Source organism: Stylophora pistillata, chromosome 2 (assembly GCF_964205215.1).
Source record: "Stylophora pistillata chromosome 2, jaStyPist1.2, whole genome shotgun sequence".
NCBI lineage: Eukaryota > Metazoa > Cnidaria > Anthozoa > Scleractinia > Pocilloporidae > Stylophora > Stylophora pistillata.
Genome location: NC_142520.1, coordinates 12,348,877 through 12,374,253, shown reverse-complemented (window position 1 = coordinate 12,374,253; position 25,377 = coordinate 12,348,877). Strand labels below are relative to the sequence as shown.

General features: G+C 39.9%; 3 protein-coding genes across 3 annotated transcripts in view; all 3 read left to right on the top strand.

The window, feature by feature from the left end:
- LOC111346825 (uncharacterized) overlaps window positions 1-25,377 on the top strand; it is a 551,029-nt gene that overhangs the window by 345,544 nt on the left and 180,108 nt on the right.
- LOC148737173 (uncharacterized) lies at window positions 4,255-13,333 on the top strand. The gene is made up of 4 exons (XM_088747750.1): window positions 4,255-4,479; window positions 5,258-5,396; window positions 7,578-8,096; window positions 10,986-13,333. The coding sequence occupies exons 1-4, from the start codon at window positions 4,255-4,257 to the stop codon at window positions 11,333-11,335; spliced, it is 1,233 nt and encodes a 410-aa protein (XP_088603876.1). The 3' UTR covers window positions 11,336-13,333.
- Window positions 19,148-23,908, top strand: LOC148737172 (hemicentin-1-like). Its single transcript, XM_088747749.1, has 6 exons — window positions 19,148-19,303; window positions 19,814-19,925; window positions 20,849-20,896; window positions 21,313-21,492; window positions 22,158-22,422; window positions 23,666-23,908. The coding sequence occupies exons 1-6, from the start codon at window positions 19,148-19,150 to the stop codon at window positions 23,877-23,879; spliced, it is 975 nt and encodes a 324-aa protein (XP_088603875.1). The 3' UTR covers window positions 23,880-23,908.

Genomic DNA, 25,377 nt, shown 5'->3' with positions numbered 1-25,377 from the left:
TGAATAACTCAACTGCTAAAGAGTATGACGAGGATCTGGTACAAGCATCGAATTATGTGTACCATGGAACTAAGGTACATAGACGAGCTGTTAATTAAATGTCAATTGCACCTCTCTCTTTTTAAGCCATTCATGAGAGCTGAGGGATACTTTCATCCATTATTTGTTATTTTTACATAATTTTAACCACCTACTAGCGTCGTTACGGATTTTTTAAGAAATGACCAAAAACAAAAATCCTTTGAGCGCCTTGAGGACGGACACCTAACACCGTTAACAGAAGCGAGTACTTTGTCGTATTCATTTTAGAGCCATGCTCACCTGCCTTGAGTAAACAATTGATCGCTGTTCTATTAGAGAAAGCACAACCACGCTTCTAATAAGAAAATTATCGGGAGAAAAGATAACAGGAATGGTTATTTTAAGGCATTTCTGCAAAAGGCAGTTTTATTCCATTGGTTCGAAGCTTAAAAACAGTCGCAATAATTAGATCAATTTCATGGCCCGGGAGATGCTAAGAACAGGTAGAAAGATACAATTGAGCTATGACCGGGGTTCCTAGATGTTGTTCTTAGGGACGTCACTATACTCTTTAAATCCTATCTACAGGCATCCCTTCCCGATTCTCTTTTTCTTTTTGTATTCAAGTTCTCGGGGAGATGTAGGAGAATGTTGTTAAGGTATTGAATAATTACTTGTGACATCCCATTTCTTTTTTTTTTTTTTTTCTTTTTCTTTTAAAGAATTTTTGTGCTAAATTTCCATGCGGAAACCACGGCACCTGCCAGTCGGGATTCACAAGAAAACGATATCGATGCTTATGTGCGTCTGGGTTCACTGGCCACGATTGTGAAAAAGGCAAGACTTAAAATAATAAAAATTAATTTTGTATTTCATTGCAACATGGGGGCCTATTCCCTCGGATGGTTTATAATTCAAAATCGGCTCTACTTATGACGCGTAATTTCAATTTTCTTGCTCTTTCTTTAGAAAGGATCTCAAGCCAGCCCCATTATGTGTTTTCAAGCTGTAGTGTCACCCCAGCCTATTACAGGCATTCTGTGCCGGGAAAAGTGGAGCGCAGAATGTTCCTCTCCAAAGCCTCGCATTTTTTGTTCTAACTTGCTTCTTCACACACCACTGGCGACAAATAGCATTGCACGTCATACATCCTCTCCCCCCACCCCGCCCCCCTAGTTCCTGCGACCTCTGTAATTCAGTATTTTGACCTAAGGTCTATTGACTTTATTTTAGACGTCGACGAGTGTGCTACAGATACCCACAACTGCAGCAATGAAAACGTCGTTTGCCAAAACACCGAGGGATCATTCAAGTGCATTTGTAAACGTGGATTCACCGGGGATATACATAACTGCACTGGTAATGAACATTGTAGAAACACAAGTTTTATAATCCTAATTATAACGTACTCCGACTATCACATCTAAGACACAAACGTTTCCACTAACACGATTTGATTAACAAGCCGTAGATCTGGTTTTGCATTGCACAGCTCCTCGTTCCCCTTCCCTCCTTCCTAGAGACAACAATGATAATGGGTACAATCCATTGATTTTATCTAAACGGACCGCTGACCAGCCGCTGAGTAAAAACAGAACGGCGCGGGGTGGGGTGAGTGGGGCTATCGTCATAAGTTATTCGAATACATGCTTTAAGAACTTTAGGACTCTCCGTCTAAACAGTGAAAGCATGCTTCGTGGTACAGACTACCTTTATTTTATTCTCATAACTCTTTCCTTTAAATTAGAACTGGTATTAATTAGTAGTTATTGATGTATTTTTAAGCAGGGTACCCATATTACCCTTCAGTGGAATAAGATAAGGTGTCTTTTTTACCACAACCTTTTATTTATGTTCCATTTCACGCAATGAACACTGTACTTAGAATGTTTGCTCTATATCATTTTTGCTGTTTCCAAGAATGTATGCAAAATCATCGCTTTGCTGACTCTAACATATGATTTTCCGAAACAGTAACCTATGTCATTTATGTATGGTGTTAATAAGACTAGCCATGTGCAATTTTTAGTGTTTTCCACTTATAAGCTCCACATACAATTGTCAAGTGAGCCATGTTAGTTTCAGCTCTGACCTATTATCACTAAACCCTTTTCAGTTTCATTTTCAGTTTTACTGTACATTTTTTTTCATACAAAGACATGAAAAAGGCCTGCTAAATAAGCTCCTCTCTGCTTCTAATTTGTTTGTTGCTTTCACCACACGCCTCTACATGACTCCCTGTTGGCTAAATTAAAGAGAGAAATTTGAAAGACTGCTATGCAGGACACCTTTTCTTTTTCATTTCAGTTACCCTGCACAATTATATATAAGTATGTAAAAATGTAAAAAGCACAAAGGTTTTTACAACTAAACTGTTTTGTTGTGTGTGTGTGTGTGTGTGTGTGTGTGTGTGTGTGTATTCTACGCTATATATATATATGTATACATATACTTCCTTCTAGCAAAATGGTGGCTATTATAGCCAGCAACAAAGTCCATTGCAACACTGCTTGATGGTGTAACCATCCTTCCACTGAGCACTGGCATTCATAGGTCATTTCAGTCCTTAAGTTTTGATATTAGAATAGCTTTCGAATCTCTAGATTCAAATGGGAGCTTGTAGAAATTACAGATTTCCTTAAGTGAACAGTGAACAGTGAAATAGTGATGTCTCACTTTCTTTATTTACCGTTAACTTAGCTTCTCGAAAGGCCCTTGATGATTCGTTAGCTCTTCAAGTTCAGAACATACAGGCTAATAATTTGAAGTTTTAGATTCTTTGTCGGTATATTCTTTGTATGCAGTTGTTAATGTAAGTATGTGGTGTGAACTCCGTTGCTCTGTTGCCGTTACCAGTGCCTCGTACAGCTTGTCCGGATCATTTGGAGCGATTAAACCGCATGCCAACCGATAAGACATCTCGGCTGTTTTGGGATATTTTTCTTTTTCATTAGACGTTGCAACTTCTCAACGTTTTGTTACGGGGCCATCAGTGGCTGGAATTTTCCTTAGGACATTTTCTCCATGGTTTCGTTGTCGTAGTGTTTGTGAAACCATGAAAGGTTACAAGAAAAGAGCTTTAATCTTGAGGGAAAATTATAAACATATTTGCAACTATATTGTTGGGCAATACTTTAAGGGTAGTGGTGATGTCATATCGGTTACAATGGCAGGACGTAAGGTCTACAAACAGACTCAAATTTTCAGTTATTGTAAATTATCTGAAAATCTAAGTCTGTGACCTACCATTTCTATTCATTTGTAGGAATCCTACCGAAATTCTTTAACTTCCCAGAAAGCATAACAAAAATTTATCTAGCAGATTTTAAGACCTCTTCTTTTACTTGTAATTGATTTTAAACGCGATACGTACAAGTTCGGGAGATCTAAAGGAACTCACTTTAACTTTGTATACTCGATACGATTTCAATTTCCGCGCCAATGGAGCAATTCGTGAGTGGTCAGTGGTTACGCTTGTGAGGTAGAGAGTGGCTTTGTGACTTTTTCACTCAATTCAAGAGACTTGCGCCACTCCTATGAAATGGTTAAACAGAATACAGACTGTAAGCAGTGTAATGTTCTGATTGTAATCCTACCGAAAGTTGTCCTAGCCGAAGTTCTGAGACATTGCAAAGGATTATGGATATTTGTATGCGCCATGCTTTCCGGTTGTCATGGTGGATGAATAAAGACTGGTTTCGTTTTATAGTTTAATCTGGGTTACTGTGCGGCCATCCAAGTGACCTCGTTACATTGGCGACGAGGATTCAATTCGTTTTGTGAGGTAGGGGACATTTTTGGAAGTCATTTGTGCGGAAAGCCTTGTCATTTTCTCAGAAGATGGTGGACAGTGGAACCAGTTCGAATGCAACTTCAAGTTCACAGGCTTCGCCAGCTGCAGCGTTTGTTCCTCTTCTTGATGTGGCCAGCCTTCCTCCATTCAATCCAAAGGAAGTTCCGAAAACACTTGAAGTTCGCTGGAAGTTGTAGAAACGCTCGTTTAATCTGCATTTGGTGGCAAAAGGTATTACGAAGGATGAACAGAAAACTGCATTGCTGTTGCATACTGAAGGGTTGAATTTACAGGAGCTTTATTACATGTTATTGACCGGTGTGGATATCAAGCCGTTCGCTGAGAGTATGGAGTTATTGGATAACTATTTCGCATCACAGTTGAATGTTCCATTCAAAAGGCATCAGTTTAGGCAAATGAAGCAGGCGTAAGGAGAGTCGATGGATCAGTTTGTTTGTCGGTTGAGGCAGAAAGAGATCCCCTGCGAGTTTGAAAATGTCGACGAGGCGATAAGAGATCAGCTTATTGAGAAATGCAAGGATCCAAGTCTTCGCCGTAAGTTCCTTGAGAAAGCAGATGTTACTCTGAAGGATTTAAAAGATTTGGCTCATGTGCAGGAAGCGGTGAACATGCAGGTGAAGGCTATAGATCAGTCATCCGGTCAGGTAAATGCTGTTTCCGGCCGATCTCATTGCAAAGGAAAAGGAAAAGGGACAGCACAAGGTAGGGGCATAGGATATAGGCCCGGTAAACCGTCCGGTGGTTCTCAGGAGACAAAACTGAGAGGCTGTTTTAGCTGTAATTACACTGACCACATGGCACGCGAACCGATTTGTCCTGCCCGTGGCAAGAAATGTAATGCATGCGGCGAGATCGGACATTTTGCAATCTGTTGCAAAAAAATCTTAGCGTAAGTATCCGTCAGTATGGAAAATGCGACAAGTCACTCCGCTACCAAAAAATACTGAGGAAGATATGAATAAGCAGTGTTTTCGACCTGTCACCTTTCTCCCAGCCTTAAACAACACCTATGAGAGGCTCCTTTCGTCGCAGTTACTCCATCATTTCCAGGGCCTTCTCTCTGATTTTCTCTCAGCCTACAGACAGTTTTATAGCTGCAATACGACGCTGTTACGCCTTGTTGAGGACTGGAAGGAATGTCTAGATCGCGGGCAGCTTATAGCTGTTGTAATAATGGACTTATCAAAGGCTTTTGATAGCCTCCCCCACGATCTTCTTATTGCTAAATTGCGAGCGTATGGCTTAGATACACAGGGTTGAGCTTCATTTAATGACTACCTTCAGCATAGGCAACAGAGGGTAAAAATTGGAGATGAATTTTCCACGTGGGAGCATAATTACAGAAGTGCGCCACAGGGAAGTGTCCTAGGAACCTTACTTTTTAACATATTCTTAAATGATATTTTCTATTTTATTACAAAGGTTAAGCTTAATGCACACGCTGATGATCCGCAATCATATAGCTCGGATGCGGATCACCTTGCCCTGTATGATAGGATGAATAGTGAAATATCGATTGCTCTCGATTGGTTTAGGAATAACGGTCTTATGGCCAATCCATGTAAATTTTATTCTCTCATACTCGGAGAAACTGATCTTAATTTTTCATTTATAATTATAGTTGATGGGGTGAGAATCGAGCAGCATGATGATATAGATCTTCTAGGAATTAACATTGACTCAAAACTTAGTTTTTGGAAGCATGTATCCCATATATGCGATAGGGTCAGTCACCAGTCTAGGGTCATCGGGCGTTTTGGAAAGCTTCTCTCTGGATCCATACGGTTACGTTTATACAAGGCATTTATACAACCTATCTCTCAGTACTGTAGTGCTGTATGGCATTATTGTGGAGCACGGAATTCTAATAAGCTAGAGATAGTAAATAAGCGAATGCTTCGCCTAGACCTCGGAGACAGATAAAGTTCGTATTCAGCTTTACTGAACAGGCTTGATATGGTATCACTAAAAGGTAAAAGACTCCAGGACATATTAACCATGGTTTACGAAGCCTTTTACAACATGGCTCCTGGGTATATCACATCACTTCTCAAATAGCGCAGTCAAAGTGCGAATGATTTAAGGGGTAAAAGGAAATTACAGATACCAACGGTGAAGATCACAACTTTTGGACTTCACTCTTTCAGGTATCTCGCTGCCTCTGCATGGAATAGCTTATCAGATGAACTAAGAATGTCGGACACTCTAGCCGCTTTTAAACGTACCATTAGGAGTTATATATGTAGTGGGGATTAGTATATAATTATAAGCATTTTTATGAGTCTTTCGATTTTAAACTTATTGTCATTTGTTTTGTAGTTATATGTTCGGAGATACTAGCACATCTAGTGCTAATCATTTATCCGAATGGAAATAAAGTTTATGTATGTATGTATGTATGTATGTATGTATGTATGTATGTATGTATGGATGGATGTATGTATGTATGTATGTATGTATGTATGTATGTATGTATGTATGGATGTTTGTATGTATGTATGTATGTATGTATGTATGTATGAATGTATGTATGTATCGTCGTTTACATCGTTGATTACCAAAATTGAGTACGCTAGAGGTCATGTCAGTTGTTCACCTGACCCAGAATAAAAGGTTACCGTTGAACCAAAAGATTGTCTCGTCCTTGATGTTGAGTTCGAACCTTTAATAGGCCTTACTTCACTTAGAACCTAACTAAGGACTAAATAAAAAATGGCAGTCACGATAATAAATAACCATAGAGTGAAACCGCTGGTCATGCAGAATGCGGGCAGGGCACAGGGAGCCCAGCCTTAGCAACAGAACGGCAATATTACGAGTCTTTTCTTTAACCTACGTACCAGTATGTTAATATCGTGTCAAGCAATAGCTTAGAAATTTAACCTTTCTTTACCACAAGAAGAAAAGCCCGATCAAACGGAAAATCTTTCAAATGATAAGAATTCAACTGTTCTATTAACTTACTAAACCGAATTCTCGTAGGGATCGATAAATTCCTAATTTCTAAATTCGATGACGTCACGTGAAAAGCAAGAGTTAAATCCCCTGGTTCAATAGCCCCAGACGCTAAATCAAAATTTTACGGTTTGTTCAACTCTCGAATTTTTTCGCGCAGAATGGCTGGATATCATCAGTTACTCGTCAGTACTAAAGCGGAAAATGTAAATTAATGCAATAGCGCCTGGAAAAGCCCTAAGGAAGGGGAGAAAGGGCTTAAACTAGCCCAGTAGCATTGATAAATCTCGCTTTCCCGATTTAAAGAAGAAATTACTTAGAAGTCCAAGAGTGGCTTTTTTAGAGGATGGGTTTATCTATAATTCAAACTTAAGAAGGGAAAGTTTAAAGAAGTATACTAGTAACCTTTGGACTGAAATGAGGAAAAGAAAGGACAGTTTTAGTTGAAGGCCTATTTCAAAGCGATCTCTTTTAACAAAGAAGGTCGACACAACATTTCAATCACAATCAGATGCGATGCTTGATAAACTTTCGGGGAAAAATATTTTCGTGACTAGCAGGTACACGTCCATTGAGAGACAAAGAATTGAATAACTGATCAAATAAAAAAGTTGTATATTAAATAACTTAATAATTGCAATAATGGTGAGTAGTTTTAAGGATCAATCTACAAGATTTTAACTGTTCCATGTCCTTTTTGTAGATGCAAATTTACCTCTAACGAAAGAAAAAAACTAAAAACAATTATGGTTTTAACGATGTAGATAACTTAACTCTTCCCTTTCAGCTTTCAAGGCCGTTTTTACAAACCTCAACACCAGTGGAAGATTTGCTCCAACAACGCTGGGCAGTCACTACACAGGACATGATCATGACGGTCAAGTCACGCTGTCCAGCGGCGTTCAACAGTGGACTGTGCCGTACACTGGTGACTACAGAATAGAAGCAATAGCAGCTGCAGGAGGGTACGATAGACACACTAACAGTATTCAGTACCGAGGAAGAGGAGCAAGAATGATCGGAACGTTCCGCTTAAACAAGAGTGAAATCATTCAAATACTTGTTGGTCAAGAAGGAGGAATAAACACGCACTCTTACTCTTCTGGAGGTGGTGGAGGAACGTTTGTGGTGAGAGGAGCCAACACATCTTTGATAATAGCTGGAGGCGGAGGAGGGACAGAATCTGCTAAGTCAAGACATGAAGGATGTGACGCCAGCACAAACACAACAGGGAATCCTGGATACAAATCATGGTCAGGGGGGAACAATGGACATGGTGCACAGACTGCTGATAATGGTTTTTCAGGTAAGTGTATATCGTGATGATTACTTACATCTCAGCTGTTCATTTAATGTTATATCATAATCATATTATAACGTGCGCTCTAATTGGCTTATAACTTATGAAAAGTGGATGGTTGATAGAGATGGTTCAGGCTGACTTCATGAGTTTACCCGCGAAGTTTTAAAACTCTCAAGATTGTTTTCCCTTTAACCGTTTAGAGCTCTATTTGAAAAGAAAATGTGCTAAAATGATAATCGTTTCGAAAAACAATGAGCATGTAGCTCTTTAAGGCGACGGAATTAGTTTTGGAGTCGACGATACTTTATTTACCAAAGGCGATGCGTGAACGTGGCTGAAAACAAAACTGAGTTTTTTTTACTTCAACTGAGGCTTCGCGACGTTGGGGGAATGTTATTTTATTTATTTATTTATTTGGCTAGTAATGCACAGACTCCTAAAAAAGCAAAAAAAAAAAAAAGATTGCAATCGAGTAGTAGAAATTATATGATTAGAAACAGGTAATTAACAAGAGAGTTTGGCTAATAATGCAGAGACTCCTAAAAAAGCCAAAAAAAAATAAAAAGCAAAAACAAGAAATTGCAGTCGAGTAGTAGGAATTATATGATTAGAAACAGGTAATTAACAACAGAGTTTGGCTAGTAATGCAGTTAGTGGTCTGCTTATATGAAATTTTATGCAGACACTTTTGAAAGTTTAAGGAACTGCAGGATCATACACAGTTGAAGTTAGATCTAAGTAATGTTTCTTCAAATTACACTGGGCGAAAAATCAGTTTTGACGTCAGACAAATGCAGTCCAAATGTGGTTCAAATGCGATGTTTGTCATATTTGTCAGTATTTGACTTGAAGACAAATATGACAGTTGTCCTAAAGATAAATAGGATAATTGTGCATTTGCTTTTGGGTGTAAATATGGACAAATGTGGTGTAAATCTTAATTAAATATCATGATTTCTCCTGCTCTAAACAAGGGCAAATGCGTGAAAGACGACATTTGTAAGAACAAATTCAGAGCACGAAAGGTAAGTTAAATACAAACAACTACGCACCATAACAGATGTAGAGCAAATATCATCTTTGTCATGGAATAATCCAAAATTCTCTTCCCCTCCATTGACCCTGTTGTCAATTTGCACAAAATGGCGTTTTCCACATGCTATTTCAGTAAAAGGGTTTTTACCCGCGTGACACATTGATCATGTAACTCCGGAAGCTAGAGTTGCTTCCGGCTGCCCTTCGGGCAACTCCTCTCTTCTGCTCTCCAAACTTCCAGCGCGTATCCATAACTCGATATACGCATCGGAGGCACATAACTCTTTAATACATCTCGGATAAAATATACTTATATGGAAAATAGAACTTGCTGCGTGTTTATAAAAGATCATATCTAAAAGTTAAGCTATGTAGTTTTGATCTGCAAATATCGACAACATCTAGGTTACTGCTCACATAAACAGCAGTTCCTCCTTTTACCCTCAAAACCGATCTTGACCAGTTCCTGTCCTGTCTGAACATGTTGTAGTTAGGTATGCTGACAACTGGGCCAGGTTTATCTGGCTCAAGGTGTGTTTCGGACACGACGCAGACATCAATATCGTTCTCATTTAAATGATCTTCGAGTGTACGGCCACTCTAACCCGGTTCCTTGTTTTAGTCAGGCTACAAACATTCGTAAATAAAAATTTTGGGACAGCAAACTCAGTTTTCGGGCTTTGCTGACTTGTTACAGATGAGGTCGATTGTCTTGTGTTCGGGATCAAGCAGCGATCTCGTGGTACATGCCTAGCCTTAGTGTTCGGTTGTCTCTGAGTGATGACCATTTATATCCGATAAGCTTTCGTGTTGCTAAAAAAAAAAGGCCATATTTGCTGTAAAGACGAGTCGCGGTAGCGGTGTTGGCCGGAGAACGGAAAATATTTGGCTCGAGTTCATGGCGTACGGACCGAGTGCAGCGCGGTCCGTGCTTCACGACCGACTGTCAAATATTTTCCCGTCCAGCCCGATCAAATTAATCAACAGGCATCTTATCATAGGACCACTTCCAAAATTTGGTTCAACCTTAATAGGACGCGGTGCACGAGCGCACGCTGAACAATCACGATAAAGATCCTACAGGAAAAGTTTTCCTTTGTTTTTTGGGGCAGAACAAGAAACTTAATTATAGTTCCTTAACCCGTCCGCCCCTACACACGTCAGCTTTCACTATGGTTTTTAATGAGATTACGCGCGCGGGGCCGTACGGGTCAAATAATCATCATCTAAATTAAACTTTAGGTAATGTGTTAAATCAACTCACAGTATCTTGGACAGGAAAAGTAAGATAAGAAAAAAGAAAATTAATCGAATTTTCTGAAACTGAGAACTCCTATGTCGACATAGATACTCTAATTAATAAGATGAAAGATTAATTACAAACTGTAATTATGTTTAGTCTGTAGTTTTCCTCTTTACATATATATTATCCTAATACCTAGATGTTTGTAAGCACGAAGATTAATGTCTACATGTTGTAATTGTATTGTGAGTATTTATTTTATAAAGTATGTCAACTGTCTGGCTTGCCGCGATTAGCTCTTTGCTATTTGCAAGCCGGCGTAGTAATGACCATCTGATGTGAACAAATAATAATAATAAAGGTTTAAGGTTAAAAAAAAAAACCGTTTATACATTTAGGTCTTACAGAAGCTAAATACAAATATCAAAGCTCACGAATAGCGGCTCAATTAAAAAGCATTGTATTAAGGTTTGGCCGAGCCGGTTACGGTTTTATTGGAGCGTTTTAAAATACGAGTAAAAAAATTCCAAAAATTGAAGGGATTGACATCCTATTAAAAACAAAATTTCGCTTTTGTTTACTAAAAAAATCTTAATATATTCATTGTATTTCAGGTGGTGGTGGTGGCGGGTTTTACTCCAGTGGAAGAAGTGGAGAAAATTTTGATGGAACCAAAGGATGGGGTGGAGAAGGTGGTAAGGGGTTTATTCAGGGAGGGGTGGGTGGAAGAGCCTTGAATTACGATGTCGATGGTGGGTTTGGTGGAGGTGGTGGAGCTTATGGATTGGGAGGAGGAGGAGGAGGAGGAGGAGGAGGAGGGTACTCTGGGGGAAGCAGTGGAAATGATGGTTTTGATACATGTGGGGGTGGGGGAGGCTCTTACAACGATGGTAACAACCAGGACAATGAATGTTGTTACAACAACGCTGGTCATGGTCAAGTGACTATTACGTTCCTGGAGTAAAAAAAGTTTATCTACTGTGGTGATAATAGCATTAGCATTTAGCTTTCATTGATTGGCATTCTAACTGACTGATAGCACTCAGTTAAAAGGCCAAATAAAGTGTAACTGTTTAATTATTTAACCTTTCGTGAAACACAAATGTCACCCATTTTATTTTTCACTTGGTTTACTTTCAACCATTATTTCTTTAGCTCATTTTATTCATTGGGGTCGACGATATGGGAGTGAAGCGCAAAGGGAAAGTGGTGCAAATAGCCAACAATCTAATCGGTACTTTATATCAGTAAATGCGTCTCTTAATTAGAAAATTATCTTTCAAAAGTCTTTTATGACCAGAGTTTTTATGTTTGATCAACAACCAGCCAATAAGGCTTTTCCATTTAAATACGACTTGACAATGATGATACCATAGAGACTGTTCAATTACTAAGTATCTCCCAGGGGATATAACTGTCACTATCAGTCCTACTCGGCCAAACAGGTTCTTATTTGTGTCTGATCAAAAATTGAGCGTTAATTTTTTTTCGTTTTTTCATAAATTGAATCTCAGTTGTTACTTTTTAATGTGGATTGAAATCAAGATCGGTCTGATATGAAAACTCAAAAGGTGAAAGTTGTTCTTCTTTTGTTTTGTTTCCTTATTGTTTGGGACTGTATACCGCCATGATGTTTAGAAAAATTGTCAGTCAAATGTCGAAAGTATTCCGGGATTGCATTAGCTTTGCTTTACTTCGCTCTGTGATCTGTCCAGAAAACTCGTGTCACTCTCTCAAACAATCAGATGAAAAACTAAAACCAATTACGACTTGGTCAACAACGTTTTCCCGCGCTTTAGGCAACTCCGCTGTTTTTACTTTTTCATTAAGTGTTAAAGGTATAGTTTCTCTTATTTCTGGTTGACCATTGTGATCTCTTTGGTTTTTGGTCTACGGTACTCACTCGAATAGCGCTCTAAACCTTGAAAAAAAAGGGTCTTATCTATAGTTCAAAAGTCAAATACGGAGATTTTTTTTTTCAGAAATCGAGTCTCACTTGTTATACCTTTTCACCCTAGCCATGTAGAAAGATCCCACTGTCGCACAGACCGATCATCACACTGTGCAACTTAAAATTCTGGAAACAATTCCAGATGATTATATGTTCTGGAAGCTTCGGTTTGAGTATTGCCTGTTCGTTCATATCAATCCTTCGATAAGAGTCTTCAATGACCTTCTTTTACCGATGTTCAATGAGATCAGCGAAGATTTGAGGTCAAGCAGTAAAGACGCCTGTTTTAACAGTCTGGAATCAGACTGGTATAACAACAAATGGGTATAACAACAGCAAAATCAAATGAATCGCCACGGCAACTTTGTAAATTTACGTGTGAAACTGTAAAGTATGGACCAGAATTATTAGGAAGTATTTACAGTATTTCATTTTACGACAGTTGTTAAAAGGTACTGCTAGTTTTGTATTAAATGGTCCTGTTTACTGTATGAGTTATAGGTATTTCTTAATCATTTGAAGAACGGAATACTATTCCCTTTGTTTCTGTAATAATAATCTATATCATATGCTTTGACAGTCTGTTCTGAATCTGAAAAAAACCACACATGTCTTTCGTAGAGGTACCGCTTGTGATACACAGGAAGATATCGTTGCCATCAGCCTAAAAGGTGTCTGGTTGACCTATGGTCTTTCCGTTGAGTTCTGATGTCTTTTAGACACTAACTAACGAAGAGACCACGGGCTCTTACAGTGAGCTAATAACATTAGGAAAAAAACATTTTCTCATAAAGATCTTGAAAGTGTCAAAGGATTTCATAAAATGGCAGCGATGTCGATCTGTGGTGGGACACCACTTACGTTTATTATTAAAGAATATTTTGTTAAATACACAAATACAAGGCTATTACGTCATATTACCAAGTAAACTTTCATTCAAAGCTGTTGCTACATCGTAGTAAATACTGGAAACTTAGTGCAAAGCTATTAATAAAAAAAGGTTCTCCAGTGTATTGTTTGTGGATTTCATGATATTGTAATGAGAATATTTCAAGTTTCCTCATATGTGCGGGCTAATGATGCGATGTTTTCGATCCAAAAGCACGAGAAAATAAAGAGTAATAGCAAAGGGACGAATAAAGAAACGAAACCTTGACAAACTGACAGATTTAAGTCGATGGGGGTGGGCGTGGGAGAAGAGGGTAAGGCGAGGGGGAGGGTGGGGGGAAGAGGGGAGGGCGGGGGAAAGAGGGAGGGCGGGGAGAGAGGGAAGGGCGGGAGGAAGAGGGGAGGGCGAGGGAGAGGGGGAGGGCTAGAAAAAGAGGGGAGGGCGGGGGGAGGGCGGGGGGAGGGCGGGGGGAGGGCGGGGGGAGAGCGGGGAGAGGGGGGAGGGTGAGGAGAGGGGGAGGGCGGGGAGAGGGGGGAGGGCGGGGAGAGGGGGGGCGGAGAGAGGGGGGAGGGTCGGGAGAGGGGGAAGGGTGGGGAGAGGGGGAGGGCGGGGAGAGGGGGAGGGGGGAGGGCGGGGGGAAGGGGGATGGGATTACCTATGTTTTGAAGCAACCGCTCCAAGTTATAACTGTGAGAAAAGCGGGGGACTGATAGAATCAAAACATGCATTTGTGATGACAACATCGACAAGAAAAATGACTTGACATGTGCGAGACAGACTGTGGTTGTATCGGACATGTACTCGATAAAAGGTCGTTGTCGCACTCATTTACTTCATTCTCTAATGTCCATGGATAGAAAAAAGGCAACTGAAAAAAGATCACAAAACGCCAACTGATTCGATGTATTTAGCTTTAGAAACGTAACAGGATAATGGAAAGCGAAACATCATAAAATGAATATACTTACCAATATTTGCGGCTCTAGTTCTCAAGAGGATATCCAAACACGTGTGTTCACTAACTCGACTGATCTGTTAACTAATCACGTTTCATATACTGTAATAGGATAAAGATTATGACGTCATGGTAACACAGACACTATCCGGTGGAAAACTAAGCCCATGAAAATATAAGTGTTAACTCTAATGCTTATAACACGTGGAAGGACGAAAATCCTTAAGGATAAAACGAAATGGAAAATCAGAGTTTTGGAGGACTGCAGGCTCAGTTAGACTGTAAACGAATCATCCGGTAATAAAACTCGAACACAACTAACACTCTTCTAGTATATGTGGTTTCGTGTTTAAAAACAAAAAAGAACAAAACAGGTTTGATGAAATTAAACTTAAAAATGCATCCAAAGTGACATCACTATTAAAATTCATACAAATCCTGACGATGTCAGAGCGACTGCGATCACGGTGAGGTACATCGCGGTTCAGCTCATCATGGTGATCTCCGGTCCTTGCAATGAAGCAAGCCTCAGAAATAACATCGGCCGTCCTTTGGGTAAACTGAAATATTTACTAGAATAATTGATGTGGACAACAAAAGAGTAGAATGCTTCACTTCTGTACAACTTGACCTGCTAAGGCGTACACGTTTGTAGATTTCGAGTGTGTCGTTAGAACACCTGATCATAGATTCTAGAACTTAGGAAAAAGTTCTACTAGTTGTGTAAATTTTTAAAGCTTCAGGACTAATTGGGTTTAAAGAACAGAGAAAAAAATCTGTGTTTTTGTAAAATAAAATTTTAAAAGTACTAAGAAGTCGTTTTTTCAATATCGTAGAATTATAGAACCACAATTATTGTTCGCCCGAGGTCCGAGGTCGTGGCAGTACGGGCCGAGCGAAGCGACCTTGGGCCAATATTCCCCAGCACGACTCAAGCAAGCGAGGTTACCAAACTTTTTTATGTTCTGTGTGTGTTTATATTTTGAATATGCCGGTTTTCGCGAACAAAAATACGCAGCTTATGACCATTTCAGTGGAAACAGTCTGTATAGCAGCATCCCGACGGTCAGAGATTTTCCTCTGGACTACCTTGCCATATAAAAATATTGTATAAACTAAAACCATGTCAGAGTTATGTTGTTCTTCATCGTGGATTTGTTGATAAATGAACATTTAATCGTTTGTCTCATAATGTAATATAAGGCTATCGATTATATTGACCGCGACTTCCTGACCGCCACACTGCTAGGAGGGTCTGGATGGGGGGAGGGGTGGGTACGAATGTCCGGTTGTCAGTTAAATCTTCGGCCATTTATCAGTTGTCAGTTAAATTTTCCGCCATTTGTCAGTTGTCAGTTAAATGACTGTTAATGATTAACTTGGCAAGTTAATTATTACTTTCCGACCCTATAATTTTAGCTGAAAAGCATATATATATAGCGTACACTCGAAACTTTAGTCGAAAACTGATACAATAAGAACTGCTTTTTCTTAGTACTGGAATGAAATAAGATCTTTCAAATGACTTTCAGTCATTGTTTAAGTCAGTTTCGACTCTTCTGAAAATGAACTTCCCTTTTCCCGTGCAATCATCAGAAAGAAAACAAAAGTTGTGAAGAGTCCTCTAGCATAATATATTGGATTTATGTTTTGTTTTACAAAGCTTCGGTTGCGGTTCGCTCTGACGAAATGATTGGAAAGGAACGTTCTTTTGTGTACTTTTCAACTAGGTTATTAGAGAAAGCGTAACTAAGAAACCCAGGCGAAAATGGGGGCGAACTGGCCGCCCAGATCTAGAAACCGTAATTGGGGTAATATCTTCATCCTCTTGGTCAGAAACGGTCGTTTTCTGAGCCCATGTCATATTCGTCTGCATGTGTTCGCACCGTCGATAGCTGACACTTCGACGATACAGTCGTCAACAAATGTGATATCTGTTACATTCCCACCTTTCGAAGGAGCTTGAACAGCTCCTTTGTCGCTGCTGAACCGTACTGACTGATCTCCCGAGTTGAAATCGTTACCTATTCCCGCCAACAAGTCCACTTTGATGGAATCTTGTTGCTCCCTGTAAACGGCCGGTGGTAAAGCCCCTGCCCTGCCCTTGATAGTTTCCTCCCGAACTGTCCTTTGCCTCAAAGGACGATATTTCTCCACAAATTCTTTCATAGCACTTTCAATCTCGGGGTCGATCTCTACTGAAGGTAGAGGTCGCATAAAAATTACATTTGCAAACTCCGGGCTGGTCTGAGGGTCAGGATAGTAGGATTTTTCATGAATACTTGGCTGCTCATTTCGTTACTCTCTTCAACGACTCCTTGGTAATTAATCCAAAGTCTTGGGAATACTGTAATGAGGTGAAGGTCTTATGCTTAAAATGTGAAAATGCTTGTAGATTCTCCATAACTGTTGTGAGTAATGTCCTCAATGCAATATCTTGGAGATAATCGTTGTCAATTGAAGCTGTGCTGTTGTGCAGGCGGTGCATTCCTTCTTCGAGAAGTTTAAGTGAGACTTGAGTTTTATGAGACACATAAGATTTTTCTTTAGCCATTAGGACTGAATAGACTTTACATACTTTTACTTCAGTTTTAAGTTTATTTACTTTAATTAACTTTAATTTTGAATTTCCTCTCAATTTGTTAAGCGCCTAGATCTATCATTGGATAGGCGCTATATAAATATCATTATTTTTATTATTTATATTATTAAATTTTTCACAGTCACTTTAGCTATGTCATTATAATCTACATAAAGCATAATTTACATGGATTCAAGAATGAGAAAATTCTGACGGCGCTTATAAGTCGACATCTAATGGGCGTTTTATGATAAAGAGTAGGCTATTAACTGATATAAATCTACCAATACCAAACCACTCCAATATATACTGTTTAATTCGCTTCCAGTTCCAGCCAGCATGGTAGGAAGCTCCAAATTCCATTGCTCGTCCGTAGTTAGCGCAAAATTATATCGCTTTTGCCGCCTGATTTCGGAGCCATGTGATAAAGATTCACATCAAAATCTCCGAGGCCATATTTACTAGACAAATCCTTTTGACCAAGAAACGAAGTAGGGTGCTTTATCAGCGCCAGTGCGGTTTTAACATCTTTGATAGGAATGCGGCTTCTGTGACGCTCCAATGTCGTTTCCGACTCAATTCAGTAAAAGCTTACAACAGCTCTTAAAATACCAGCATTCACGGCCATCGCGTAAGTTGACGATCGAGTTGGGTATCAAAGACCATATAACTGATATGTGACACATGACCTTCATGTGGATGGCACATGCGGTAATTATTAACGAAATAGGACACTCTGGCGTACTCTTACTGTTATGTAATGGAAAATGTACTTTCTTTGAACACAATAAATCAACTGTCCTTATCTTACATCCAGTTTTTAGGATACCAAGGGCGATCCGGACTTTTGTCAGTTGTCAGTAAAAGCCCACCACAAATGTCAGTTGTCAGTTAGTTTTTCAGCGATTTGTCAGTTGTCAGTTAAAAATTTGGCCATTTGTCAGTGGTCAGTTAACCCCATCCAGACCCTCTGCTAGTCTTCGGAAGTTAAGCAATTAAGAAACAATTTTCAAATTTCTTTGAAGAGTTCTCTTCTTTTCTCAGTAACAAATTATGGTAGCCAGTGACACGATATAAGAAATGTCAAGTTTATGTCATTTTCACGTCAATGTCATGGACTTGGGTAGTGAATCGCAAAAAAGTCATTTCTGGCAATGATATCGTAAAGGGGTGAATTGAGTTCTACTATTTTTTAGTCAATCACTTCTTACTCACAAATTTTGGCTGAAACTGCCTCAGCATTTCTTACTTTACTCTCCATTACCTTTCTTTTTATGATAACACGTCGTTACATCGAAACACTGGAAACAGCTTGTCGTAAGGCGTACGGTATGTCACGAGTTTTTTTACCTGTTTTATTGTTTGGGATCCTCGCAATTTTGGCGAGAACAGGTAAGTCAAAATGTTTGTTTGTTTGTTTGTTTTTTTTCCCTAAACACTCTTATACCTAATCAGGAAATAATTTCGTCTTTTAGAATATATTGTGGTTAATTGTGATGATATTTCAGGTCAGGTACACAAAGGAGGCTGTGAACCGAAAATTATCAATTGCAAAACCTGCTTTAGATGTCAATAGTAAACGTTTACGAAATTAGTAAACAGGCGGCAAATTTGTTCAGAATTACGGTTTTTCATAGTGACAGACGAGATGTTCATGAATTCAATTGCTTGAATTCAATATGTCATCTGGAGGGTTTTCGTCTTCGCCCATTCGTAAAGAAGAAAAAAAACTAGACAAGCTATAGCTACCAACAAAGCCGTCAGACGTCTGCGCATGTGCGAAGGTTTTCAGTGATAACATGTATGTAGAACTAGGTTGTCTCACAAGAGTTACAAACAGCCACAAAAGTCGATATCTCCCTCTCCCTACGTTTTATCTTATTAAAGATCTCTGCAGACGTTTCAATTTCTTTCGCTTATTTTGCGACACAGCGGGTAGGGAAATTGGCGCTCAGCCGGCCAGAATTGATCCCCTCGCGTATGCCTCGCCCCTTGACATCCAACCACTGTGTTATAGCCACCAAATTGTGGTAGCTTAGTTTCGTGCATCTATCATGACTGACATGCTACTCACATCGTGATTGCGCCAGCCGAAGAAAAGGAGAATAAGTCAAAGAGGTGTTGCAGAAATTAGAAAGGCTGGTATATCAAAAAACGAGCCCGAAGCATATTTCATTTCCCCTTTTCTCTTTACAAGAATGAACTCGTTCTTCGTTAGTGTGAACATTACTGTGCGGTGATCATTTTGAAAAAAAAAATAGGAAAAAAACCTTGTTTAAGAATATATATACATATATGTCAGCACACGTATGAGTCACTGCAGAAAAAGGACTCGTTTTCATAAAGAGGCTCATGAGAGCTCAGAAGCTGACCAGTTTTTTCTCTATACTGCAGAAGGTGATGAACAGGATTTTGGCCCGTGGTCTCGTTGGTCAGCGTGCAGTCAGTATTGCGGACGAGGAGGAATGCGGTATCGTATTCGTTCGTGTGTTCGTGATGGCGACTGCCGAGGACAGACGCTTGAAATGTCAACTTGTTATAAAACCAAGTGCTATGGTAAGTATTCTCAAAGAAAACGGTGGCAAGAATTACCGAACTAAACTGATTCTGCGAGTTACTCTCAGGGAAGTAGCGAATCCCTCTCTTGACTTACTTCTTCGTTTCGTTTTCGTTTCTTTTGCGCTTCCCGTAACTTCTTATTGGGATCCTTGAGTCATAGGAGGTCAACACTAAACGACAAAGTAGCTTCAACGGGAGTGGGTTGGAATCCACAAAGAATGGCTCTGTTTGGAACTCTGTGGCGTGCTGTTGGGGCTAGACTCCCTACTTTTACGGTTCCTCTCTTCATCCTGGGCCCAGTTGATTGAGGGCTCATATGCACTCAGCCAGGATTAAATTTTAATCCTGTTTCTTTATCCCCTTGTTCAAAGCCGTTCTTGGATAATTTTCTCTATTCTTTTAAAAGCATCCAATCATCAAATTTCCGACAAAAGTAACTGTACTGAGTTTTCATGTAAAGCTTTGATATCTTAAATCAGATTTCAAAATTGTGATTTTGATTTACAGTTAGCTGCAAGCAGTATTTTGAGGATGGCTTTGAGCGTGATGGAGTTTACCGGCTGCATTTGGATGGACCCTGCACAAAGCCAGTCAAAACAATTTGTGATCAATCCAGAAGGTTTGGCGGGGGATGGACTTTATTGGTAAATCTACCATTCCAGTCCGTATCATTTGATTGAACAGAAAGGCTGCTCTGATTCTTACACCGTTATGGGTCACTTTTTTGTTGATCTGGTTTACCAGATCCCACAAATTGATCACTTAATGTTTTACTAAGGGGAACACGACACAAAGTTAATTGCAATTGTAGATGAGTCGGACGAGAAATTACCTTTCATTTCTCCACGTTTTCAACTGCTCTAATACACTCTATTTGAATGGATTTGAAAGATAAAAAGCAAAACGATTTTTTAATCTAAAACCGTACGATACACAGATACAAGCACTCACCAACAAGGGTTGGAATGAAAGAACAGTCCTCCAGCGAAATGCCTACGCACTGGCCGGTAAGCTCAGATGGGCAGACTTTTCCATTTTAGGAAAAGCTGACATCATCAAGCATGATTCGACCAATAACAGCCCGTTTCTGTATCGACTCGATGCAATTCAGCCAGGATGCTGGGGTGGAGTTTGGCAAGCTCCGAATCACTACACCTTCACTGGAAACTTTCCTAATCAAACAGACGTTATGATGGTCAAACGATTTAACGACTGGTCGAGTGGAGAGTTTGCCATAAGCAACCGAATGCCTTGGTTCCCAAGGCGAAATCGATTGGCATTGCTTACAACGAGTGATTCGTCTGTGGGACATATACCCTGGGGGACCTTTGTGGCGCAACAAAAATGGCCCTTTCTCCCTTCTCCATGGATTTCTGGCAAAATGGCCTTTCCCAGGAGAAAATGGTATTGGCTGAAGGAGCTAAGACAAGGCAGGTTTATTGTTTGAGTTTTTTAGAGCACTAGGGATGTGGTATACCAAGTAGCGACGCAGTTTATATCTTACTTATATGCCCAACTAAGCTTTGATTTTATATTTCTCAGATTACAAGGAACCAGACCTCATTTGCCCAATAGAGACACCACTGCCAGGTAAAGATAAGATAAGAACTTGGGTATCAGTTTAAGTGTCTTGCTCTCTTCGGAAGATTCACTGCAGAGGTAAATTGCTTCAAACTGCACACATGTATAAGTGTTAGCGCCCTGAAGAAGGAATGGGGGGGGGGGTGGGAGGACTTAGAGGATCACATGGTTCTCAGAGAAACTGAGGGGGGTCAGTCGTCAACAGAGTATAAAGGGGGGGGGACTAGAGAAAATTGACTACCGATGGGAGATCATTAGAATAATACAGGGAGGAGAGAGGAGGGGGGTCATTATAACACAACCAGAAAACATCTGTCTCCCCACCCCCGAGTGATAGATACTGACCGGTCTATTTCAGATGTAAGTTATTAAAAGTTCTCTATTTTCTGACCCAATACTTATGGATAATATCATGACTACTTGAGTCAACGGTGGTTACAGCTCTTGGTCAGCGTGGAGCGTTTGTAGCAAGACCTGTTCAACCGGTTACAAAGTCAGAGCGAGATACTGCAACAATCCACGACCTGCGAACGGTGGAAAAGACTGCTCAGAGCTGGGACCCTCGCGTGAAACTCTCTTGTGCAAGCCATGGCCCCCTTGCGGTGGTAGGCTTATTATTCACTGTCTTAGTAGCGAGTTTTCTCTGCGTGAATCAAAATTACCCTCGCTGGTTACATATCCTTTGCATGCAGTCTGTCACTAGTTCTGTGTGACGCAGATGAAAGAGCCCATGACTCTCCTGAACTGGCATCCACAACTCACGTTGCCTGGTTATCACTTAAAGGCAACTTGAAGCAGTTAATTTTGTTCAGCTTCGTAACTGAGTGACGGTTTTCGGTAAATTATACCAACAGCTCGAAATTTGCATTTAATGTGATAGTTGACGAGGAAGGCACCCGAATTAAAATTTTGAGCATATAAATCGAGAACGAATGATCAATCGTAATCGAGCAAAACTGAACAGCATTAGTCTTGTTTTGTTTTTTTTTTTTCTCTTTTTTTCGTTTTGTAACAGCACATTAATCGGGCTGTTTATTTGAATCCCATCTACTAAAGGAGTAGATATCCAATAGCTAAGCCAATCAGATCCCAGCAACTGTGACAAAAGGCATATAGATTTAGATAGACTCAAAGACAGACAGACGATACACAGACCGGATAATGGGAGGTTGGAGGAGGGGTGGAGGGGTGGAGGGCTGGAATCGATGTGCGGTAGGCTAGTCGGATAGACGAATAGATGGATGAAAATATTTTTTTTCCTTTTGTTTAGGTTTTCCAAAGCACAGTCCACTAAGAAGCCCGAATGGACTATGTATCAGCCCCAAATCCCACTCTTGTGTAGTCAATGAATCAGAAATTCTAGTATTTGACACAGACTGTATAAGTGACTCGTCATGGTTTCTTCTACTCAAGGATGGCTCCCTTCGGCACGCATGCTCTGAAATGTGCGTCAAGCCAATGATTAATGACAGCCTACCAACTGAAGGGACCCCTGTCGGGTTGTCGTTTAGTGCTTGCGATGATAAAACACACAGGTGAAGATTGACGCTCACATAATTACTCTTCAACTTCTACAACCTAACATCAGTATGCATATTCTCCATACTGAATATGAATATATGAAAGTTCATATATTTTGAACTGCGGTTATAGATACGTATGATGCACGATCCTCGCAGAAGAGAGCGCTATTTATGCAATAGCGAAAATAAGACCTGAATTTCATATATTCATTGTATCTGATTTATCATCACGGGTTTATTACGAATCAACCGAACGGCCCGCTCCCAGTTGGCTTGTTAGCTCAATTGGTAGAGCGCTACATTAGTATCGCAGAGGTCAGTGGTTCGAATCCCGTGCAGGCCTGATTTTTTTCAGGTCTGATTTTCGCTATTGCATAAATAGCGCTCTCTACTGCGAGGATCGTGCATCATACGTAGTCTCCATACTGTTGTCTATACATTTTCTAAGGTGCTGGCAAGGAGAGTTAGTTTAGCAATCCGAGCCTCTTTGGTTGGTGATCATTTCCTTTATTTTCATGAACTTACTGAGTGATTCAGGGGTGATAAGGAAAAATAAGATTTGGACTCTTGGGGATCCAAGGGTTTAATAAAAGTTTGAAAAACTGATGCATAATTACATTTAACTAAAAAGCAGGAAAACAAAAACCTCATCAGATATCGATAAAGGGGGCAAGTTTCTGATTAAAAACTGTGATGCTGCTCTCGTCGGTGGGGGTAAGAAGGTAAGTTAGCCCTTCGTGAGAGCGAAACTCTTAACGATAGCTAATTTACATTATCCGACTCAGTTGATAAAACTACTGTGTTACTCCCACTGACGCAGCACCACAGTTTCTTCAGAAACTTACCACCCTTATCAGATGTGGTCATATTCCACCATCAGTAAGCAGCGTTTTCAGTGCACTGTCAAAAGCCAACCAGATGTGTTTTTTTTTCTCTTCTTAACCATATACTTTATTGAGATTTTTTCTCCTTAATGGTCAAGAATTTCTTGACACTGCTCCCCAGGGAGAGGCTTGTGTGTTTCTTCTCAAAATTGCAATGCATTATCCAGCAAACAGCTTATAAGAAAATACACCCAACCGAACAGAAAGGGTGGAAAATTTCCTTTTCGTTATCGCCGTGTCACCCTCTGGAAGTCGCTCTTAGTAAAATGTAACACTAATTCCATTTCCCTAAAAACTACTGGCAAGCTTTAACAACAGTTTTGGCAGAGCCGAGAGAAAATAGTATCATTTAAGTTTTAATTTTGAATTAGATTTCAAAAGACCAGTGGAATGGCTTATGGGAAGGCAATCAAGTACAGCCCTGGCGGATTGTGCCTGCAGTCTGTCAGTGGTAATATTCCAGTGAAAGGAGACGTGGTAGCATTAGGCAGGAAATGTGTCGAGGGATCTGACGCTTTTAAACGAGTTTACACATTTCCAAATCCAGGTAAAAATGTGTTTATTTTTTCTTGCATCATCTTTTAATGTCTTGTTATAGAAGGTTTCGGATCTTTCCTCTATGAAATTTTTATACACCAATATTGAAAGGTTTTTTTTTTGCAGTGGGCAAATTAGCGCTATCAAAAAATATTACTGTTCAAAAAATATTAATATTCAACGCTGCGAGAGATGGGAAAAGCTCGGCGCTATTCATGGTTAATAAGAATTCACTTTATCATTCATGTCTTAGTTTTGTCTTGAACCTTCAGACTGCAGTTATGGTTTACAGACCGGTTTACTGAGTGACTCTCAACTTTACAGCAGCTCTGCATTAGGCGAGAGTTATACGGCATCCTACGGAAGGCTTCGAAACAGAACAAGTGCCTGGTGTCCAAATGGGTATGATTAAAGCTCTCTCTTCCGAAAGGCATAGAAATGCAAATACTGTATACTGAGAAACTTCGGTATTATAAAAGGATTTCCAGCCCTGAGAAAGCCGACACAACGCAAGGGTAAAATGACGGCATTTTTCACGTGTGTTTCATATCGCCAGTCAACTGCTAACACGTCACTCACCCTCCGCGCCACTTTGTTAGGTTGACGAATGAATGGCACACCGTTTACAATTTTCAATCCAAGGTCGATTATCGAAAATTTCTCGGATTGTGGCCTATGGTTTTAATACGATAAAAAAAAAAAAAGAAAATCATACATGGTTACTCGTAGATATAGGATTTCTCTTCTTGTGTTTAACTCGATATCTCAGTCATTCGCTATGCTATTTCATGAGATACTTTGTATATACCAAGTTGAACGCTCGACGAAAAATTCCCTACTACCTTGTACTCAGGTACTACTTTTTTGTTAACTTATGTCGATCTTGCAACCATCTCCACTAAGCCAATGCAGACTTTCACTTCGTCTGTCAATCCATGCACATAACACACAAAAATATTCTAAAAGATCGTTCAAATTCCTCTATGCCCTGACTGCTTTCCTTATGGAAAAAAAAAAATGCGTGTAATCAACAACATGCAAACTCCCTTATCTTTCAGCGATAATGCCGAACCATATTTTCAAGTAGACTTGGGTTACGCTGATGAAATAAAGGGCGTGGCCATTCAAGGTCAGGAGACTAAATATTGGCTCGTGCGCAAATTTACTCTGAGTTTCAGCATGGATGGTAGCACGTGGTTTAGCTACACCGAAAACGGACTGGGAACTAAGGTAGAAGGAATGATGTAATCTTAACTATTCTGTGATCAGTGTCTGTATTTAACGCCTCGCTTCAACCCTTTGCCGTTTTTTGTTTCTGTTCAAATGGAGCAGTTTTCAGTCGCGTTTCGAGAACCCAAAACCAAAACAGGCAATCGGAGGGAACCTCGATGTCATCATTTGGCAGTTAAAGCTCCAAGTAGAAACAAGAAAACTTCACGAAATGCAAGAGAACGTTAGCCATGACGAAACCATGATTGGTCTTGGTTGCTATATATCAGAACTGTGCCAAGCTACTACTTTGATGTTCGCCGAGAAAAATACCCTT